Here is a 17,939-nt window from a genome sequence, read left to right on the forward strand (position 1 = left end):
TACACATCCTGCTGCACAAAAGAAGTTTCATTCTATGTTTCTCATGATTTAAGTCACTTACAAGCTTTTACTCAACTCATACAAGACATCCATTGCATAACACCTTTCTTTTACATCTTTATAGAGTTATAAACATTCAGTCTTTGTCTGAAACCCAACCTCATTCTGTCTTTAATGACCATGTTTTGCCTCGGTCCTTTTAAAATGTGCACTGTAAGCCCTCATACGTCTATGAGTTTATGAATTTTACTATACTCTGAACACATTAGTTTCCATCAGAGAAACAACCTGATATGTAAAATAAGTTTCTGATGTTGATTTCTGTTAAAAATATTTTGGTTAGATATTTTAAAAAATTATTTTTTACCAATAGGAATCCATATATTCTTAAAACTGACATATATTACAACAAATGTAGCATGTCTATAACTTCAGTCATTTTACATTCATGTTCCTGTCCTTCACTGAAGGAATAAAACACTTATACTTGACCTCACACTCTGTCCATGTTGATGGTAACACTTAACAAATTTTTCACATTATTTTAAAGTACAAAATAAACTATGTATCAACTTCAGTTTCCATGTAAGAGCAGCAATTCTGATTCAGCTTTTGAGGAACTTCATCCTGTAGTAGGTAATGTTTGCTGAACTTTGATTTCTCTTTCCTTCATGCAGTTTAACCTTTTAAATGAGAAATGTTTTCTAGAATCTTATCTTTCCATTATTTATTTGTGAGAACACATCCTCTGTGAGAAGCTCATATGTCCCATTGGAAGAGAGGTAATACAATCTATCTTTGATGTTTGTAGGATCAAAGCCTTCATCCTGAAGATCTTTTTTCTTCAGTTTATAGGTACCTGAAAAATATTAAAGGAATTTAATATGAGTGAGCCACTTCAGCTTTGGATGTGTATTTAAAACTACTGAAATATATAAAAACAGAAAATGTAAGTGGCAGTAAAACAGTTATGCCAAACATAAGAATTAAATATCGGATTTTTTAAAATAAGAATATGCTTCTGTAAACTGGAAGAGAAGGTTGTATCGAATACTAAAAGTTGTATTTAAAAAATAACTGAGTTGGGGAAGTTATTAAAGAAAGCAAGTAAGAAGGAGATTATAGAAGTAGTGGAGAACTGTTTAACTTAATATGACAAATGAATTTTACATGGCTTAGTGGCTAGTATCATATGACGGTCTTAGTGGCTAGTATCATATGACGGTCTTAGTAGCTAGTATCATATGATGGTGTGAAAATAAATGGAAAGGAAAAAATATGAGTATTTGCAGTTGTTCCATATTAATTACTTAGTGGACATAGAACAACTAAAATATGTTGAGATCTTCACTCTCAGGAGTTTCAATTTGGCTGATATTTTACCTAGACTATCCTAATTAGAATGAGTTATAACTAAAGTAAATTAACTTTTTTACTATAAGATGATATGAAATAGCAGGTACTACTAAATAGGGCTTAGTAGAGGAAGGGGTAGAGGAAGTGTGAATTTTTTTAGGAGGATCTGTAGATTGAAACACTTCAGACATGATGCAATCTGGCAAATGCTCTCGTTGTATGGTAAAATGTCAGGCTGTTGAAACTGAACAACAGGGCAGTGCATTTGTGGAGCTTCATTTGTACTCAGTTTCATGTGCAAAAGTGTCCGACATTATTATGGCTGCATGATGGGAATTAACAGACTTTGAAGCAGTCTGGTAGTTGGAGCTAGATGCATGGGACATTCCATTTTGAAAATTGTTTGGGAATTCAAAATTCCAAGATCCACAGTGTCAAGAGTGCATTACCTCTCACCACACACAGCACAGCAGCCAGCGGCCTGCACTTAACAACCGAGAATAACAGTGTCAGTGTAGAGTTGTTGGTGCTGTCAGAATCAATGCTGTGTGAAATAACTGCAAAAATTGATGTGGGATGTATGACGAATGTATCTGTTAGGACAGTGCAGAGAAATTTGTTGTTAATGGACTATGGCAGCACATGACCAATGCGAGTGCCTCTGCTAATAGCCTGACATCACCTGCAGCACCTGTGCTTGTAGCACATTCTGGACAACTTGAGTGAATAATTTGTCCACACACATTTATGGGACGTAACTGAGAGGTCAGTTCATACTCAAAATGCTGCACCGGCAACACTTTTGCAATTATGGACAACTACAGAGGCAGCATATTTCTGCAGAGGACTCCCAGTGACTTGTGTAGTCCGTGCCACATGAGGTTGCTGCACTATGCTGAGCAAAAAGGAGTCTGACATGAAGTTAGTAGGTATCCCATGGCTTTTGTCACCTCAGTGTATATCTCTCGCAGGAACTTTAAACACTTTTCTCTGTGCAGGAACACGTAAAGGAACTGTTGCTCAAGATCTTGATATGATGGTGCAAAGATTGGAAACTTGCTTTGAATATTCAGAAATATAAAACTGTACATTTCAGAAAACTGTAAACCAAACAAATTGATTCATATTCTAATACCTGTAAACAGCAATGCACTGAAGAAGTCAGTCTAAGAAATTTACCTGTTTCACCAACATAATCACAAAAGAACTGTTAACTGTATCCGAATCAGTTTGTAATGCTTCTGTCAATTCTTTATTTATGTTTAATGCATTTCCTACAGTGTGAGAGGCTGTATATTTCTACACAGTACTTATGATCCTTGAGCAAGGTGATGCAGTGATTAAGACAACTAAGCTATATCACAACCTTCCTTGGTGTGCTAATGACTAAGCATCAGATACTCTCAACCAAGTCTTAAGTCAGACATATAAAAGAATCAAGGCACTGGCACAATGTCAAATATTATTTTATCTATGTACAAAAGGATGAAGAGTGTCATCCACTACTCTGCAGATGAGATACAGAAGCAGAGAACCACACATAAATCTCAACCTTCAACTGATCTTGCCCCATATACTCCATAAACAGATCCCCAATGTCTTTTCTTCTCATAACCACAACAAATCTTCTTTCTATGAACCAGCCAATGATGAGTATTGGATTGAAGAGTTTCCATCAAATATTTTGCCAAGACTGATGAATCATTATAGGAACCCAATGGATAACAATATTTTCATTCCCCAAAGTGACGGTCCATCATTCACTGAAACTATGAAATATCATGGTCTCCTTATGTCCCTATTGATTTGAAACAGATTCACCAACAATGGCACAAAAATGTTATTGCTGTTCTTCGCAGTGAACATGCAGTGGTAGCTGCCACAAACAGAAGATGTGATTCGTTGGTGCTGTACAACTTTGACTAAGATAAATTGACGTGCAGCATTCTTCTTTGGCATGCCACTGAAGAAATTGTCACATATTCAATCAAGTGAAAAAAAGAAAAAAAAAAAGATCAGTGCAGCTTGTACAATTATTTACATGGGTACGCCGACTTAGGAATTTTTTATTTGTGGGAGACTGCGTTAGCCAGACAAATCTGATTCAAGGTTCTAACATTCTACTGTTCATGTTGTTTTCACATACATTACACTGATTGGGTCAGTACTCATGTGCATCATGATATATGGTGTATTTTCAAACATTTTTGAATGCTGTGAAAAATGTACCACACCTTTTAAACTTAACTTGCACATTTTAGGCAGTTTGGCTACTGTATTATCATTCAGAACTAATTGTTCCATGATTTCATTATATGTTGACAAGAAAACATGTATATTTTTGAAACCTGTCAATATAATGTAAAAAATTTTTGGAAGTTACCATAGTCGGATCCACAAATGATGGTGTCTTGCACATGTCGAGGCATGAATATGGAGTTAGAAAGCTCAGACATACCAATTATGGGAGACAATGTAAAAGCAAAGAGCCTGCAAGCATAAAAGTATGTCAATATGCCTTACTTTGAACAAGGAAACAGCTACAGCACTTTATTCTATGAAGAAAATGAGAAGCCACTCAAGTGTAACAATGGTCAGCAAATGGGTCATACCACATCCAATGCGGCTCATGGTCAAGTACAAAGGAAAGAAGATATGAAGCAAATTGCCCAGGAAGAGAACTGCTAATCAAAGTAAGGCACTCTCCATTTATTACTCTTTTGCAGTAACGAGTAAAAGCTAACCAGAATTAATATTTTATGGTGTTACTATTTATTACTCTTTTGCAGTAATGAGTAAAGGCTAACCAGAATGGATATTCTATGATGTTACTATTAAGACGCATATGGATATATCTACTGTGGATGGCTCCAAGTTACAACGTCAGCTTGCTAGGAAAGTTTATCGCAATGGAATTTTAAACAGAGAACCAGAAAGTGTTGTGGCACATGATGTTTACTACATAAAATATGTTGCAACTAACTTGTTATCTGTAAGTGAAATAGCCAAGAAAGGCAACAGAGTAACCTTTGGTAGAAATGGAATAACAATAGTTAACCAGTATGGGAAAACTGCAGTAATGGTGACAAGTGAAAGGGAAATTTTCAAGTCAGATACTGTTAAAGACATAGATAAAGTTGCAAGCCATTCTTTATACTTTCCAAAAGGTTCCTTATGGCACAGAATAATTGAGCACCTAAACAGAAAAGGCATATCATTATTAAAAGACATGTGACAGGAATGAGATATGCTGAAAGAATACGAGAGATGCTGAGTGAAACATGTTTCGTTGTCAAGACAGCAACGTGTGATAACTTCAGCGACTATCGTAGCAGAATATTCTACAAAACCCAAAGAAATTCTGGTTATACGAAAACGCTGTCAGTGGCACCAAAGTTAGTGTCCAGTCCCTAGCGAATGAGACAGGAACTGAAATTGATGGCAGCAAAGCAAAATCTGAAATGCTTAACTCTGTTTTAAAATGTTCCTTTACAAAGGAAAACCCAGCATCAATTTAATCCATGTACCACTGAAAAGTTGAATGAAATAAGTATTAGTGTCAGTGGCGTTGAGAAACAGCTGAAATCATTAAAGTTGAACAAAGCACCAGAGCCTGGTGGACTCCCTATCAGATTCTATACTGAATTTGTGGCTGAGTTAGCCTCTTGTCTAACTATAATCTGGTAATTCTCTCTGCTAGTTGCAACAACTCTCCATCCAGTCTAGATAATAACAGCAGCATGAAACCCAGGAGTATCAGTGTAATATCCAAAGACATATGCTCCTAGTTATTGACTGCCGAAGCATTCACATTTAAGTGCTAGAGTTTGAAGCACTCCTGAAAGGTTGTGAAACTAACATAGTACCAGGTACAGAAAGTTGATTACAACCTGAAATTGACAGTAGTGAGAATTTTGGGGAAAATTCAAGCAAGTGGAGAAAGATTGGGAAGTGTAGATGTTGAATTTGTCAAAGTAGACAAGGAACTCACACCGACCAAGACAGAAATTGGAGTTGCACGCGAGCTTGTTTGGACATGACTCAATGTCTAGGCTGATCAAAAATTGTAAGGGGATCCTTCTAACAACTGCCAGACTTGCTTCCTTATGTAACCAAAAACCTCAGTTCACTTGTATGAAAATTCCTTAACCATATTGTAGTTATCAGAGGAGACTTTAGCCATTTAACTATTAATTGGGATAATTACAGGTTTTATTTAACAGTGGGCATGCCAAGATATCCTGTGAAAATTATTTGAACACACAGTTCAGAACCCCACTCATGATGGAAATGTGTTGGGTCTAATGGCAACAAATAGACCAGACCTCTTTTAGGAAGTCCACATCAAAACTGGTATTTGTGACCACAAGGCAGCTATAGCAACAATGAATATCGAAGTACACAGGCCAGCTACAACAGGCAGGGAGATCTGTATGCTCAGTAAACTAGACAAAGAAGTTGTAGTGTCATATCTCAATGAAGAACGTGAAACGTTTAGCTCAGGAAAGGAGTATGTAGATGAACTATGGCTCAAGTGTAAAAGAACAGTTGATGATGCACTGGCTAGATATGTAACCAGTGCAACAGTTCATGATGGCAAAGAATTGGTATTAAAAAGAATGCAGGAGTATAGGTAGAGAGATACTGAGTGAAATGCATTTGGCTGTCAAGAGAGCAATATGTGAAACTTTTAATCACTACCATAGCAGAATAGTTCTGAATGCTCTGTCTCAAAACACAAAGAAAGTCTGGTCATGTGTAAAAGATGTTAGTGGCACCGAAGTTAGTGTCCAGATACTCACAGAAGAGACCAGACTTGAAATTATGGATAGCAAAACAAAAGCAGAAATGGTTAACTCTGTTTTAAAATGATCCTTTATAAAGGAAAATGCAGGAGCATTGCCAAATTTAATTCTCATATCACTGAAAGGAGGATTGAAATGTATATTAGAGTCAGTGGTATTGACAACATCTGAAATCACTAAACTGAACCAAGCCCCAGAGTCCCATGAAATCCCTATCAGATTCTATACCCAACTTGCAGCTTAGTTCCCCACTCTGTTAACTATAATCTATCATAAATCCTTCGAACAAACAACGGTGCCCCGTAGCTGGAAAAAAGCACAGGTTAGCAGAAGTGATTCAAGAACTACCACCCAATATCCTTGCGATCCACTTGCAGAATCTTAGAACATATTCTAAACTCAAATAAAATGAAGTATCACAAACAGAATGACCTTCTCTATACCAACCAACATGGATTTCAGAAACACCAATTATGTGAGACATAACTAGCACTTTTCTCACTTGACATACTGAAAGCCATGGATCAATGCAGTCAGTTAGATGCAGTACTTCTAGATTTGTGAATGCATTTGACTCAGTACCACACCAATGCTTATTATCAAATGTACAGTTGCACAGGGTATCAAGCAAAATTTACTCGAACAGTCCATGGGTATACTGCTGGTTCGTAGTGTCCAACGGGCACAATATTTTGGGGATAAGACATGTTGCCATCATCAGGTGTGCTGATGAACTAATCTCCTGAGGGTGGGCGGCTGATTTAAATCCCCTCCCCCCATGGGCCGCTCTCATCACCTTCCGTGCCCGCACGCCGGCAGTCGCAAAGATGTGGGCATCGGAATCTGTTGTAGCGTCCACCCTGGTCGCCAGTTCGTACTTCTTGCTAGGAGTCGACGTGGTTTCACTATTCACCAGGGTGCATCTCGAGAGTCAGTCGAGCTTATTGGGCAGAAATTTGACGAGAAGACCACCGTACTCTTTAGGCATGTCTTGACCTCAACGTATTTTCTGTTTAATGGGGAATACAATGAGCAAACAGATTGAGTCGCAATGGGCAGCCCACTCTCGCTGGTGGTCACAAATTTGTACATGGAGTACTTCGAGGAGGAAGCCTTGGCATCATCCAATTGGAAACCTATTTGTTTCTTCCGTTATGTCGATGACACACTCGTCATCTGGCCCCATGGTAGGGACAAGCTCCTGGATTTCCTTACACAACTAAACTCTATACATCCAAAAATCAAATTCACTATGGAGACTGAAGCAGAAGGAAGATTACCATTCCTGGATGTCATGGTCAAGAGAAGAGCTGATGGTACCCTGAGCCACAGTGTGTATGGGAAGAAAACCCACACTAACCTGTACCTGCATGCAGACAGCTGCCACCACCCTTCTCAGAGGATTGGAGTACTAAAAACACTAGTACACAGGGTGCGCAACATCTCAGATGCAAAGAATCTGCCCCAGGAATTCTAACACCTCTAAACCATATTCCGAAAAAACGGGTGCTTGGAATGGCAGATTAGATGCGCTCTCTGTCCCACCACCACAGCACAACCTGTGGAGATGGATGAAGTCATGGAAGAAGACGTAGCCACTACCTTTATTCCATACAATGGCACACTATCAGTGAAAATCGGCTGTATATTAAAGAAACATCGAGTTAAAACTGTCTTTTACCCACCCAATAAAACACGGGCATTACTGGGAAGTGTGAAAGATGACCTCGGTTTGAGGAAGGCTGGCATAAACCAAATTCCCTGTGAGTGTGGGAAGACTTATATCGGACAAACAGTATGCACCATCGCAGATCGTTGCCGAGAACATCAAAGGCACACTTGACTGAAATATCCAAATAAGTCGGTGGTAGCAGAGCACTGTTTGTCCGAGAAACACAAGATGGATTATGAGCATACCAAGATCCTGGCTCAGACCTCTCAATATTGGGACAGTGTTATAAGGGAGGCTATCGAAATTCACACCAGGGAAGATCTTATCAACCGAGATTGCGGCTACAATCTCAGCAAGGCTTGGGACCCAGCATTGAATGTAATTAAGAAGACTCCTAGCAAGAAGTACAAACTGGCGACCAGGGCGGACGTAGCAAGCACATTGACGCTATGACAGATTCCGACGCCCACGTCTTTGCGACCATCGGCGTGCGGGTGCGGACGGCGAAGGGAATGGCCCGCGGGGGGAGGGGATTTAAATCGGCCACCCGCCCTCAGGAGCTCAGTTTATCAGCACACCTGACGATGGCGACATGTCTGATCACCAAAATATTGTGCCCGCTGGACACTATGAACCGGCAGTATAACCATGGACTGTTCAAGCAACAAATACACTGGGAGAAACTGAAGAATCACAAGCAAAATTTGTCACTGGATTGAGGATTTATTTGTAGGGACAGTGTAGCAAGCTATCTCAGATAGAGTGTCATCGACAGATGTAGAGAGAACTTTGGATGTATCTCAGGAAAGTGTGTTGGGTCCCTTGCTATTCATTTTGCAGACAACACTGATCAATGTGTCAAAGTTGGAAACTCACACAAATATCTGGGTGTAACATTTTCAGAGGTTGTTAGATGGAATGGTCATGTAGGGTCAGTTGTGGGTGAAGCAGATGGCAGACTTCAGTTTATCAGTAGGAGATGGGGCAAATCTGGGGAGACACACTCAGTCACAAAGGAGATTGCTTACAAATCACTCGTGCGTCCCATCTCAGAATATTTCTCAAGTGTGTAGGACCCTTACCAAATAGGACTAACAGGAGATACAGAATGTATATTGAGAAGGGCAGGCTTCCTGGTCACAAGTTTGTGACCAGGGGGATAGTGTCACAGAGATGCTGAAGAAAATGAGCTGGCAGACCCTTGAATATAGATGTAAGCTATCATGAGAAAGCCTACTTACAAAGTTTCAAGAACCGGCTTTAACATATGATTCCAGGAATGCCTATGTGTCACTTCCATAGGGATTGTGAGGACTAGATGGGATTAATCACAACACGAACAGAGGCACTGAAACAATCCTTCTTCCCCTGCGCCATATGTGAGTGGAATGTGAAAAGGCCCTAATAACTGGCACAATAGGGTGTACCCTCTGCCATGCATTTCCCAGGGGTTTACAGAGTGTGTTTATAGGTGTAGATGGGTGGTGATTTTTTAATCTAAACTTAGTGCTACAAGAAGTGAGCCATAATATAGATGGCTTCTATCCCTCACTAGCTACAAAACAAACATTATGATTTGCATCTCTATCAAACAATATTTGCTTAGTGGGGGTCAAAGTGTTCAGGACATGGTGAGTCAGGCTGCTCAGGTAACTCAACACACTACATAACAGGCTGAACAAGAAGAACTCTGCACAGCTAGTCACATAAGCTGAAAACAATATAGTGCTGAAGACGAACTGTAGAAAGCATATATGCAAGATGTAAAGGGTTAACGGTATCAATCCACATTTTTTTTTCACTGTCACAAAGCCTTCTGTCTTTCAGTCCTGAGGGAAATATTTCACTAGTCTCAATATCCTTCACATGTCTTCTCCCTCTCATGCTGCTGTAATCATCCTCTTTCCTTCTGTCCCACCTGCAAGAATTTGCCACAACAACCACTCAGCTGTCACGGGGTGGAGGGGAGGAGGAGCGGGGGGGGGGGGGGGGGGGGTCGTCATGTGTGACTGTCCTTTCAGTCACTTGCAGATGAATGGTTGACTGTCTTTATTTTATGTTTTGTTTTATCATCCTGGAAATTTTTTACCTATAACAAAATAACTAATTTAAATGACAATAACTTTGCAATTTGATGTAGCAATAAATGTGTAACTTACCTGTCATGTCAACCTTTTTTAGAATTCTGAGAAAAATAGGTCGAGCATAAGATGGCAGAGACTGTTTCAGGCCTTCAGCAAATGCTTTTAGGTCTAAGGTGCTATCTTCATCTAAAATGGCTACCATTCCTGCTCTGCCTTCCATCCCCGGCACCTACAATGTGTTACACTTATTGTTAGTATAGTAGATACACACACACACACACACACACACACACACACACACACAAACACAAACACACACACAAAGAGCAGTCATGAAACTATAAATTAAGTTAGAATGAAATATTTCACTTACTCACTAATTCATGCATCATTTTCTATAGATTCCATCATGAAGAAGAGCCAACAGGAATGTGAAATACATGGAGTTAAGCAGCTGTTACAAACTGCACTAATAATTAACTTTGTCAATCCAATTATGTCATGTTTCTTGTAAAATCTTACTTTAGTATTATTGAAAGAAGGTTAATTTACCTGGACTCCATAAACAACAGAATCCCTGTAGTTAGCAACATTACTAACAACAGCTTCTACTTCTGTTGTAGAAACATTTTCACCCTTCCAGCGGAATGTATCTCCTGTTCGATCCTTGAAAAATAAATTGCCCCATTTGTCTGCTACAAGAATATCACCTGAAAATATAATATTTGTAAAACTACACAAATTAATCTTTTAATATGCCCTATCTTTATTGAATTATAGTATGAGGGAGTATATTATAAATGCTATACATACACCTTAAGATTGGTACAACTAATGTATGTGGTTATGGAGATAAGAAAACAGATAATGGAATTACAACAGAAAACGATTTTGTTGTGGAGAAAATTGTGGTAAAATGAAATAGAAAATGGTAGATGATGTGACTAAAATTCCAAAATAGCTATTTATAGCTACTGTAATATCATACTGCTAGATGAATTTTCAGTTTGTGACCTGTTCTTTCATCATAAACACATTTTAAAAATGTGTGTTGCTTGAATACAAAATGTATTGTTCTACTAACAAAATTTGCAAATTTCAACCCATTACCTGCATCTCATTGATGAATAGCACATAGACATCAGAAAACATGTTAACTTGTAAATAGCAAAATATGTCAGTTCTTAGCTTAAAGGCAAGCAAATTCATGCAACCTCCTGAAGGGCTTTGTTTAGTAGAGCACTGAGATGCTGAAACTAATTTTTAAATTGAGTGTGTTACTGTATTGGGATATTATTATCAGAAACTGGAGATTTATAGAGAAGCAGAAGTTAAATGAACTAAATGAATATGAGGTGAGTCGTAAATGAGGCATTTAACAATTAGAAAGGAATTTTTATCCACAGAACTATTAATAAACTGTCAGAAGTCCCACTCATGAACAAACTGGTTAAAAAATGAATCCCACTGTTGAGTTGACTCTGATGAGACTACTATCAAAGGGAGAACATTAAAACTGAGGCTAAAAAGCAAGTTTTTTCATAAACTTATAAAGAAGAAACTCTTGATGTCATGTGGTTGTAATGGAAGAAGGAGAATGAGAAAGAGGAGGAGGAGGTGAAATAATAGCAGCAGCAAAGCCAAGCTCAGAAGAACTTAAACATAATAACTTCTGTTTCTGATGAGGCTTGTAGGAATTGCACAACTTATTTAAATAAGCCACAGAATTCTTGTAACCCTGCAGTGCAAATGTCCACTTCAGTGGGTAGCCTATTAATAGTTGGTCCTTTGGTGTTGTGAATCACTTCTGAGGCTGCAAATGCCCACAGGGCACAGCAGCAGTAGTGTGTGTCCACTGGAGTGGACTTAATGCTGTTGCAGCCTCAGGACTGATTAAAAATGCCAAAGATGTGCCATTAACAGCTGTCTATTGTAGTGGACATGTGTACTGCAGATTTGATATATGGTTTACATTTGATAACTTTTTTTTTTTTTAAGCTGGAACATACTTTTCCAGAATGAAAACTAATTCCAGAAAAAAAGGAAGGAAGGAAAGGAGGGGGGGGGGGGGGGGGGGGGATGGAATATTAAATATAAAGTCCTAACACAGAGATCATTACAGCTAGAGAGCAAATCAAAATGGGCCAAGATAGTGAAGAAAACTGGTCAACTACAATCTCAAAAGAATCAGTGTGCCATTTGTTTTAATTGATTATGGGAATGCACAGAGAATCTAAAACTAGATGGACAGAGAGGGATTTTTAACCTTAGCCATTTCATATGCAAGTCTAGTGCTTCAAGAACAATGACTGTGTGGAGCTTGGCTTATTCTCATTTAGAATACAGGTATGTGATACCTAACAAAAACGAAAACTTATTAATTTCTAGAAACTATTTTATACTTTTCTATACTATCTTTTAATAAAAAATAATTCATTATACTTGCACCCGAATCAACAATTTCCTTCCACACAGGATTCATTGTTGTGTTTCTCAGCTGGACTCTGTCTGTACCTCATGCAATATGACTTATGCTATTAATAATACACAAAAGGGTAAGCAGATAAAGTTGGCATTAAAGACTATTGCAGGCTATATAACCGTTTATGAAGAGGCGGCATCTCACTATAAAAGATGCAGAATCTGAGACACACAAGAAATTAGCTGTTGGTCATGTGACTGAGGACTGACTCCTCTATTTAAATAAATGGGTCCAAAGAGAGAAAAAGATGGTACTTGAGTACAGCATCTGCTGGACTACATTAGCAAAATATCTTTAAGTAGCTATCTGTGTCATACTGAGAAAGAAAAATATAATTTTGGTTAACGTCAAGGCTGCTGAGACTTTAATTATCGTCCATTTAAAAAAAAAATCTTAATAGGCAACTGAAATCTTATCTTCAAAACTGCTCATCTATCTACAATCCTTCAGGCTGGAATGAATGAAGAGATCAACGAAGTTCTCAGAAGAGTAGTGAGTCTAGATGGGTTTGTTCATACAGCACAACAGCTTTTCAAGTATACCCAACAACTCACAATAATTAATCATGTTAAGAACTACTCACCAAATTCTACAATGTCTTCATAACAATCTACAAATACTTTACTAAGGATCTGTCTTCCTCTATATACACAAATGTCATTTAAAATATCACACTTAGACTTGATATAGTCACTGTCATCAATTGAATTGATGAAATGATGATTTTAAAAATTAATTTCAAGATGGGTTTGAGTAAAACAGTTCACTGAGTGAAAATGTGAGAGTCCAGCATCTCCTCCCCTTCCACAGCCTTGGTAGACCTTATTCAAAAAGTGAAATAAATTTGGCTATCAAACAAAATCTGCTGCCACAGAAGATCTACTTTTAATTTAGAGACTTAATGAGTGCTACTCGTTTTACTAATAATGGTGTAAGGGCATTTTTTTCTCTAGGGGGAAGGGGGAAGAGTGGGAATGTAACATTCCAATGATTCATTGCCACTGTAGGCAGTTAACATACAATTTCAGTTTGCTTTATGCGGTGCATAGTGTAAGATGGTTTAGAATAAAATTAAAATGGTTTTAAGCTGTACTAACCAGAAATTCCTTAAGAGAAAAAGAAACTTTAAATTCCTTAAGAGAAACAGAAACTTGAGAAGTATGTCACATTCAGATTTTCTGACTTCTAATTTCATCTGCATTCTGCAACTTAATATATGTCTAATTTCAGCCTACTGCCTTACATTTGCCCTAGGCAACACTTATGTAATTCTTAAGAATTTATTTCTACTCTTTCAAGCAATGCCAGATTCTAAACAGTTAAGTTAGTTTTTCCTTGAGTGTAACTGGCACCCCTATTACATTCTAATTGTAAATGCATAATTTTTTATTATTTTTATTCAGTATAAGTTAAAATTTTGCTTTTATTACCTGATATAAATGCAGAATCTCCTTTTCGCAGTACATTGTGTATCACTTTCTTCTGTGAAGCTGCTTTGTCCACATAGCCAAGAAATGCTCTTGATGGGTCATTATGAATTATTTTACCTACGAACACACCTGGTTCTCCTGAAACATGTCATTTTACTATAAGATAAGTGTGCATCTCAGCTTTAAATCTCTTTGATGCTAAATTCTTTGCTGTTACTACTACTAGGAAAAAAGTGCACACAGAATATGGTCAGTAGATGCACAACCGGCTGGGCAAGCATGTGGAGCAGGTTAGTGGTGGGGTTGTGGGCAGGCTGTTAATGTGTTGTTGGGGAGATGCCATGTTCTGGATGGGAAGTACCATTCTAAATTGTAGCCTACACTCATAATTTTCTTAAATATTAAGTGGAGCCCCTGCTCGCCCACACTTGTATGGTAACCACCCAAAAAGATCTAATGTCACCTCTTCTTTGGTTATTACCTAAAAGTAATTCTGCTCAAAATCAAACAAACACAGTGACTTATTTTTGGCTGACTTATGCACGATCTGTAATTTTAACATTAACATGATGAGTGGTAAATTTTAAGTAAAACCTGCTTTTCTCTTGTCACTGTGTTAAAATTTGCTTCTTTTGGCAAAACACACCCAGGATTACATGATGCCACCTCACTAACTTGTTGTGCAAATGCACTTTCAATAGAATCCTGAAACAGTGGTTTATCAAGTTTATTTAGTGATGAAGTGAGGAAAAGTAGGCCAATAGATTATGAAAAAGCACACTCTCAGTACAATAATAAACATGTAACGTCTTCATTTATGCGCCTCCAAAATCCGAGCAATTCTTGTTTGACCAGCTATCAGTGACACTTGAAAACTTTATTGTTTCATCAAATCTCAAAATTTTTATGAGATATGAGGAATGCTATGGATATTTCACTTGGCACACATGATTGAAAATGAATGCACTACATAAAATCAATTTTCTCGAGATTGGTAACAGAAAGATACCTCCACCCAAGTACAAAAAAGAAAAAAAAAAAAAAAAAAAAAGGTCTATATGTTAGCTAAATTTCATATGCAGCAACATATGATGCTACATGCACCAAATCCAAAATCATAGCATCCCCTGTTTTTCACTGCAAACTTTTTCAGATTTTGCGCAGAGTCTTACTTAAATGCAAATACCACAATAACTATGACCAGTAACGAAATGATGGTCACTTCATCATGAAGCTCCATGTAAAGCTGTGAGCAATGCAAAAATGCATTTTTTTCCCCAGGTAGTTTCTGTAAAATCATTTCAGAAAGATTTTATTGCGTGTGCCTTGATTCTGTCACACGGCGTGTTGCCAACCAGCCAAAAGCAGGCAAACAATTGCTGTCTCTTCTTACAAATAAATGAATGAACTCACCCAGTGCATCAGACAAAAATTTGTCTCTGTACACAGGCAACCATATCCGGCATGGATTATACTACTACTACCACCACCACCACCACCACCACCACCACTACTACTACTACTACTACCTACTACCTACTATTACTACATTACATACATTTATCAGTTTCTGATTATATTGGAACTCGCTTATCAGAGTCATATATAATGGTCAAATACCTGGTCCACATTCTATGCAGAGGCCCTTTGCATTTCGAATTGGTTCTCCAGTTGCTGGATCCACTTTTATGATGGATAAAGGATATACAGATGGGATGATTCTTGAGACAAAACCAATTGCACCAACAGTGTTGTCAATGTTCACTGTTGGAAAGCGAAATTCATTATACCATCTTTCAGATATGTGATATACAGAGGATGTATAAAAAAATTGTAGAAACTATATATATATATATATATATATATATATATCACATTGTTAAATGAATGATTAAGAAGGCTTAAAAATTTTGTATCTTTAGTGTGTAATTTTCAATAATTTAATTTCATCCTTTATAATTTTCTTTGATATACTCACCAATATTAGCATTTCCTTCTGTTGCTCCATAAAATTCAGCCACTCTAGGAATATTAAATCTTTTAACAAATTCTTTCCATATTTGTGGCCTCAGACCATTCCCAAACATCAGTCTTATTGTATGATCTTTGTCCTGTTGCTTTGGTGGCACAGCTAAAATATAGCGACACATTTCACCTATGTACTGCCCCACCTACAACATTCAAAATTGATAAAACCCAAATGAGCCTGTGGTTGACTAAGTATAATTAAGTACATTAAATGTATTCACAATTGTGAATGTGGACAAGCAATCAGCTGTGGAATGGAATGATGGCAGTAAAAATTGTCTCGAATCCGGATTTCCCACTTATTGAGAGCAGTCATCTTACCATTAGGCTATCTGTACATGACTCACAGATAGACCAGAACATCCATGTGTGTGCAATCTGCATTCATCCGTTACACATATTACTCTACAGGTGAGGCATTTTATTTGATACTCGCTTGCCCGGTGCTGGCAGATAGATATGATACTGCAGTGCCACTGTTACTCCACATTACATTCATGTCCAAAGGAACAGGCACTGCAGTGACTACAGCCAGTATGAAATACATTAAATGTATTTACAATTGCAAGTATGGGCAACCTTCAGCTGTACAGTGGAATGATGGCAATGAAAATTTGTGCCGGACTGGGAATTTGTGCTGGACTGGGACTCAAACCCGAATTTCCCGATTGTAACACCTATGGAACTGCTGCTGCACAGCAACACAGGAATCCTCACTTTTAAAAAATGCCTCAACAACAAACGGGCAATGCTCAACCAACTACTGCTCCATGGCTACTAAAAATCTCCACGTGTAGGCTCTGAAACACACCTATTCCAACCACCCCATCCCCCACTCGCTCAACCGTGTCATGGCAAAAACCATCAGATCATATCGCTGCTCGCTGTATGTTACCAAAAAACATGGTGTGTTTTATGTAAAAATTCCCAATAAGAATCCGAATCATGTGAATACTGACATGCATCACTTTAGACTAAGTTTGTCCCAGAGGCTTGCAATAGTAACCATCGTCAATGAAACTTTAAATTTAAACTTCCATTTAGGACTAAAACATGTGATTCTGCAAGGATCTACACGTCAGAATGTTTGATATTTACAGGGTGTTTCACTATTCTTGTTACACACTTCCAGAGGTTGTAGAGGGGGACTTAGCAGATCAAGTTTTACATAGGAACCCATGTCCATAAACATCATCCAACAATACAACAGAGGTTAAAATTATAGGCAATGGTGCCTGTAAATGAATGTATGTATGTATATATACAGGGTAATTCCATGATGGTGTTACAATCTTTCCAGCATGTTGGAGAAGGATAAATGTATCAGTTTGAGGCAAGGGCCCCTGTACCAGAAACAAATGAGTCAAAAGTTACAAGCAAAAACCATTCTGATACCTCTGACAGTGCAATACATGTACTGGTGCTGTTGTTATTAAGAATGTAGGGTAGGCGACTTTCAGAGGTGATAGTATGGACCAAAATAAGGAAAAAATGTCAAGTAAACATGGGCTCTAAAATGCATACCTGAGGAGCCATGAGCACTTGTTCAATAGAGCTGTGTTCCACAGTAGTTAAGATGAACAAGTGCTCATAGCTCCTCTGGTATGCATTTTAGAGCCCATGTTCACTTGACATTTTTTACTTATTTTGGTCCATACTATCACCTCTGAAAGATGCCTATTCTACAGTCTTAATAACAACAGTACCAGTACATGTATTGCACTGTCAGAGGTATCAGAATGGTTTTTGCTTATAACTTTCGACTCATTTGTTTCTGGTACAGGGGCCCTTGCCTCAAACTGATACATTTATCCTTCTTCATTATCCGAGAAATTTTGTAACATCATTACAGAATCATCCTGTTTATATACATACATTTACTGGTGCAGATGTCTACAACTTTGATGCTCTGTAGAGTCGGATAATGTTTCCAGACATGGGTTGCTGTGTAAAACTTGATCTACTAAATCCCCTCTACAACCTCTGTAAATGCGTAACATGAATTGTGAAACACCCTGTATATGGTCATGTCTTGTGTAGCCAAGAGACTAGTACTTGCACTTCATCGAACTGACTGATCCA

General features: G+C 38.0%; 1 protein-coding gene across 4 annotated transcripts in view; it reads right to left on the reverse strand.

The window, feature by feature from the left end:
* Positions 1-356: 356 nt before the first annotated feature.
* LOC126479863 (long-chain fatty acid transport protein 1-like) overlaps positions 357-17,939 on the reverse strand; it is a 389,287-nt gene continuing 371,704 nt past the window's right edge. For all 4 annotated transcript variants that reach the window (XM_050103821.1, XM_050103820.1, XM_050103822.1 and 1 more), the window contains exons 7-12: positions 15,808-16,000; positions 15,450-15,593; positions 13,830-13,967; positions 10,470-10,627; positions 9,993-10,146; positions 357-859 (exon numbers count right to left, since the gene is read on the reverse strand). In XM_050103821.1, the coding sequence (XP_049959778.1) occupies positions 705-859; positions 9,993-10,146; positions 10,470-10,627; positions 13,830-13,967; positions 15,450-15,593; positions 15,808-16,000 (942 nt within the window). In that variant the 3' untranslated portion in view covers positions 357-704. The remainder of the gene's footprint in view (positions 860-9,992; positions 10,147-10,469; positions 10,628-13,829; positions 13,968-15,449; positions 15,594-15,807; positions 16,001-17,939) is intronic.

Source organism: Schistocerca serialis, chromosome 1 (assembly GCF_023864345.2).
Source record: "Schistocerca serialis cubense isolate TAMUIC-IGC-003099 chromosome 1, iqSchSeri2.2, whole genome shotgun sequence".
NCBI lineage: Eukaryota > Metazoa > Arthropoda > Insecta > Orthoptera > Acrididae > Schistocerca > Schistocerca serialis.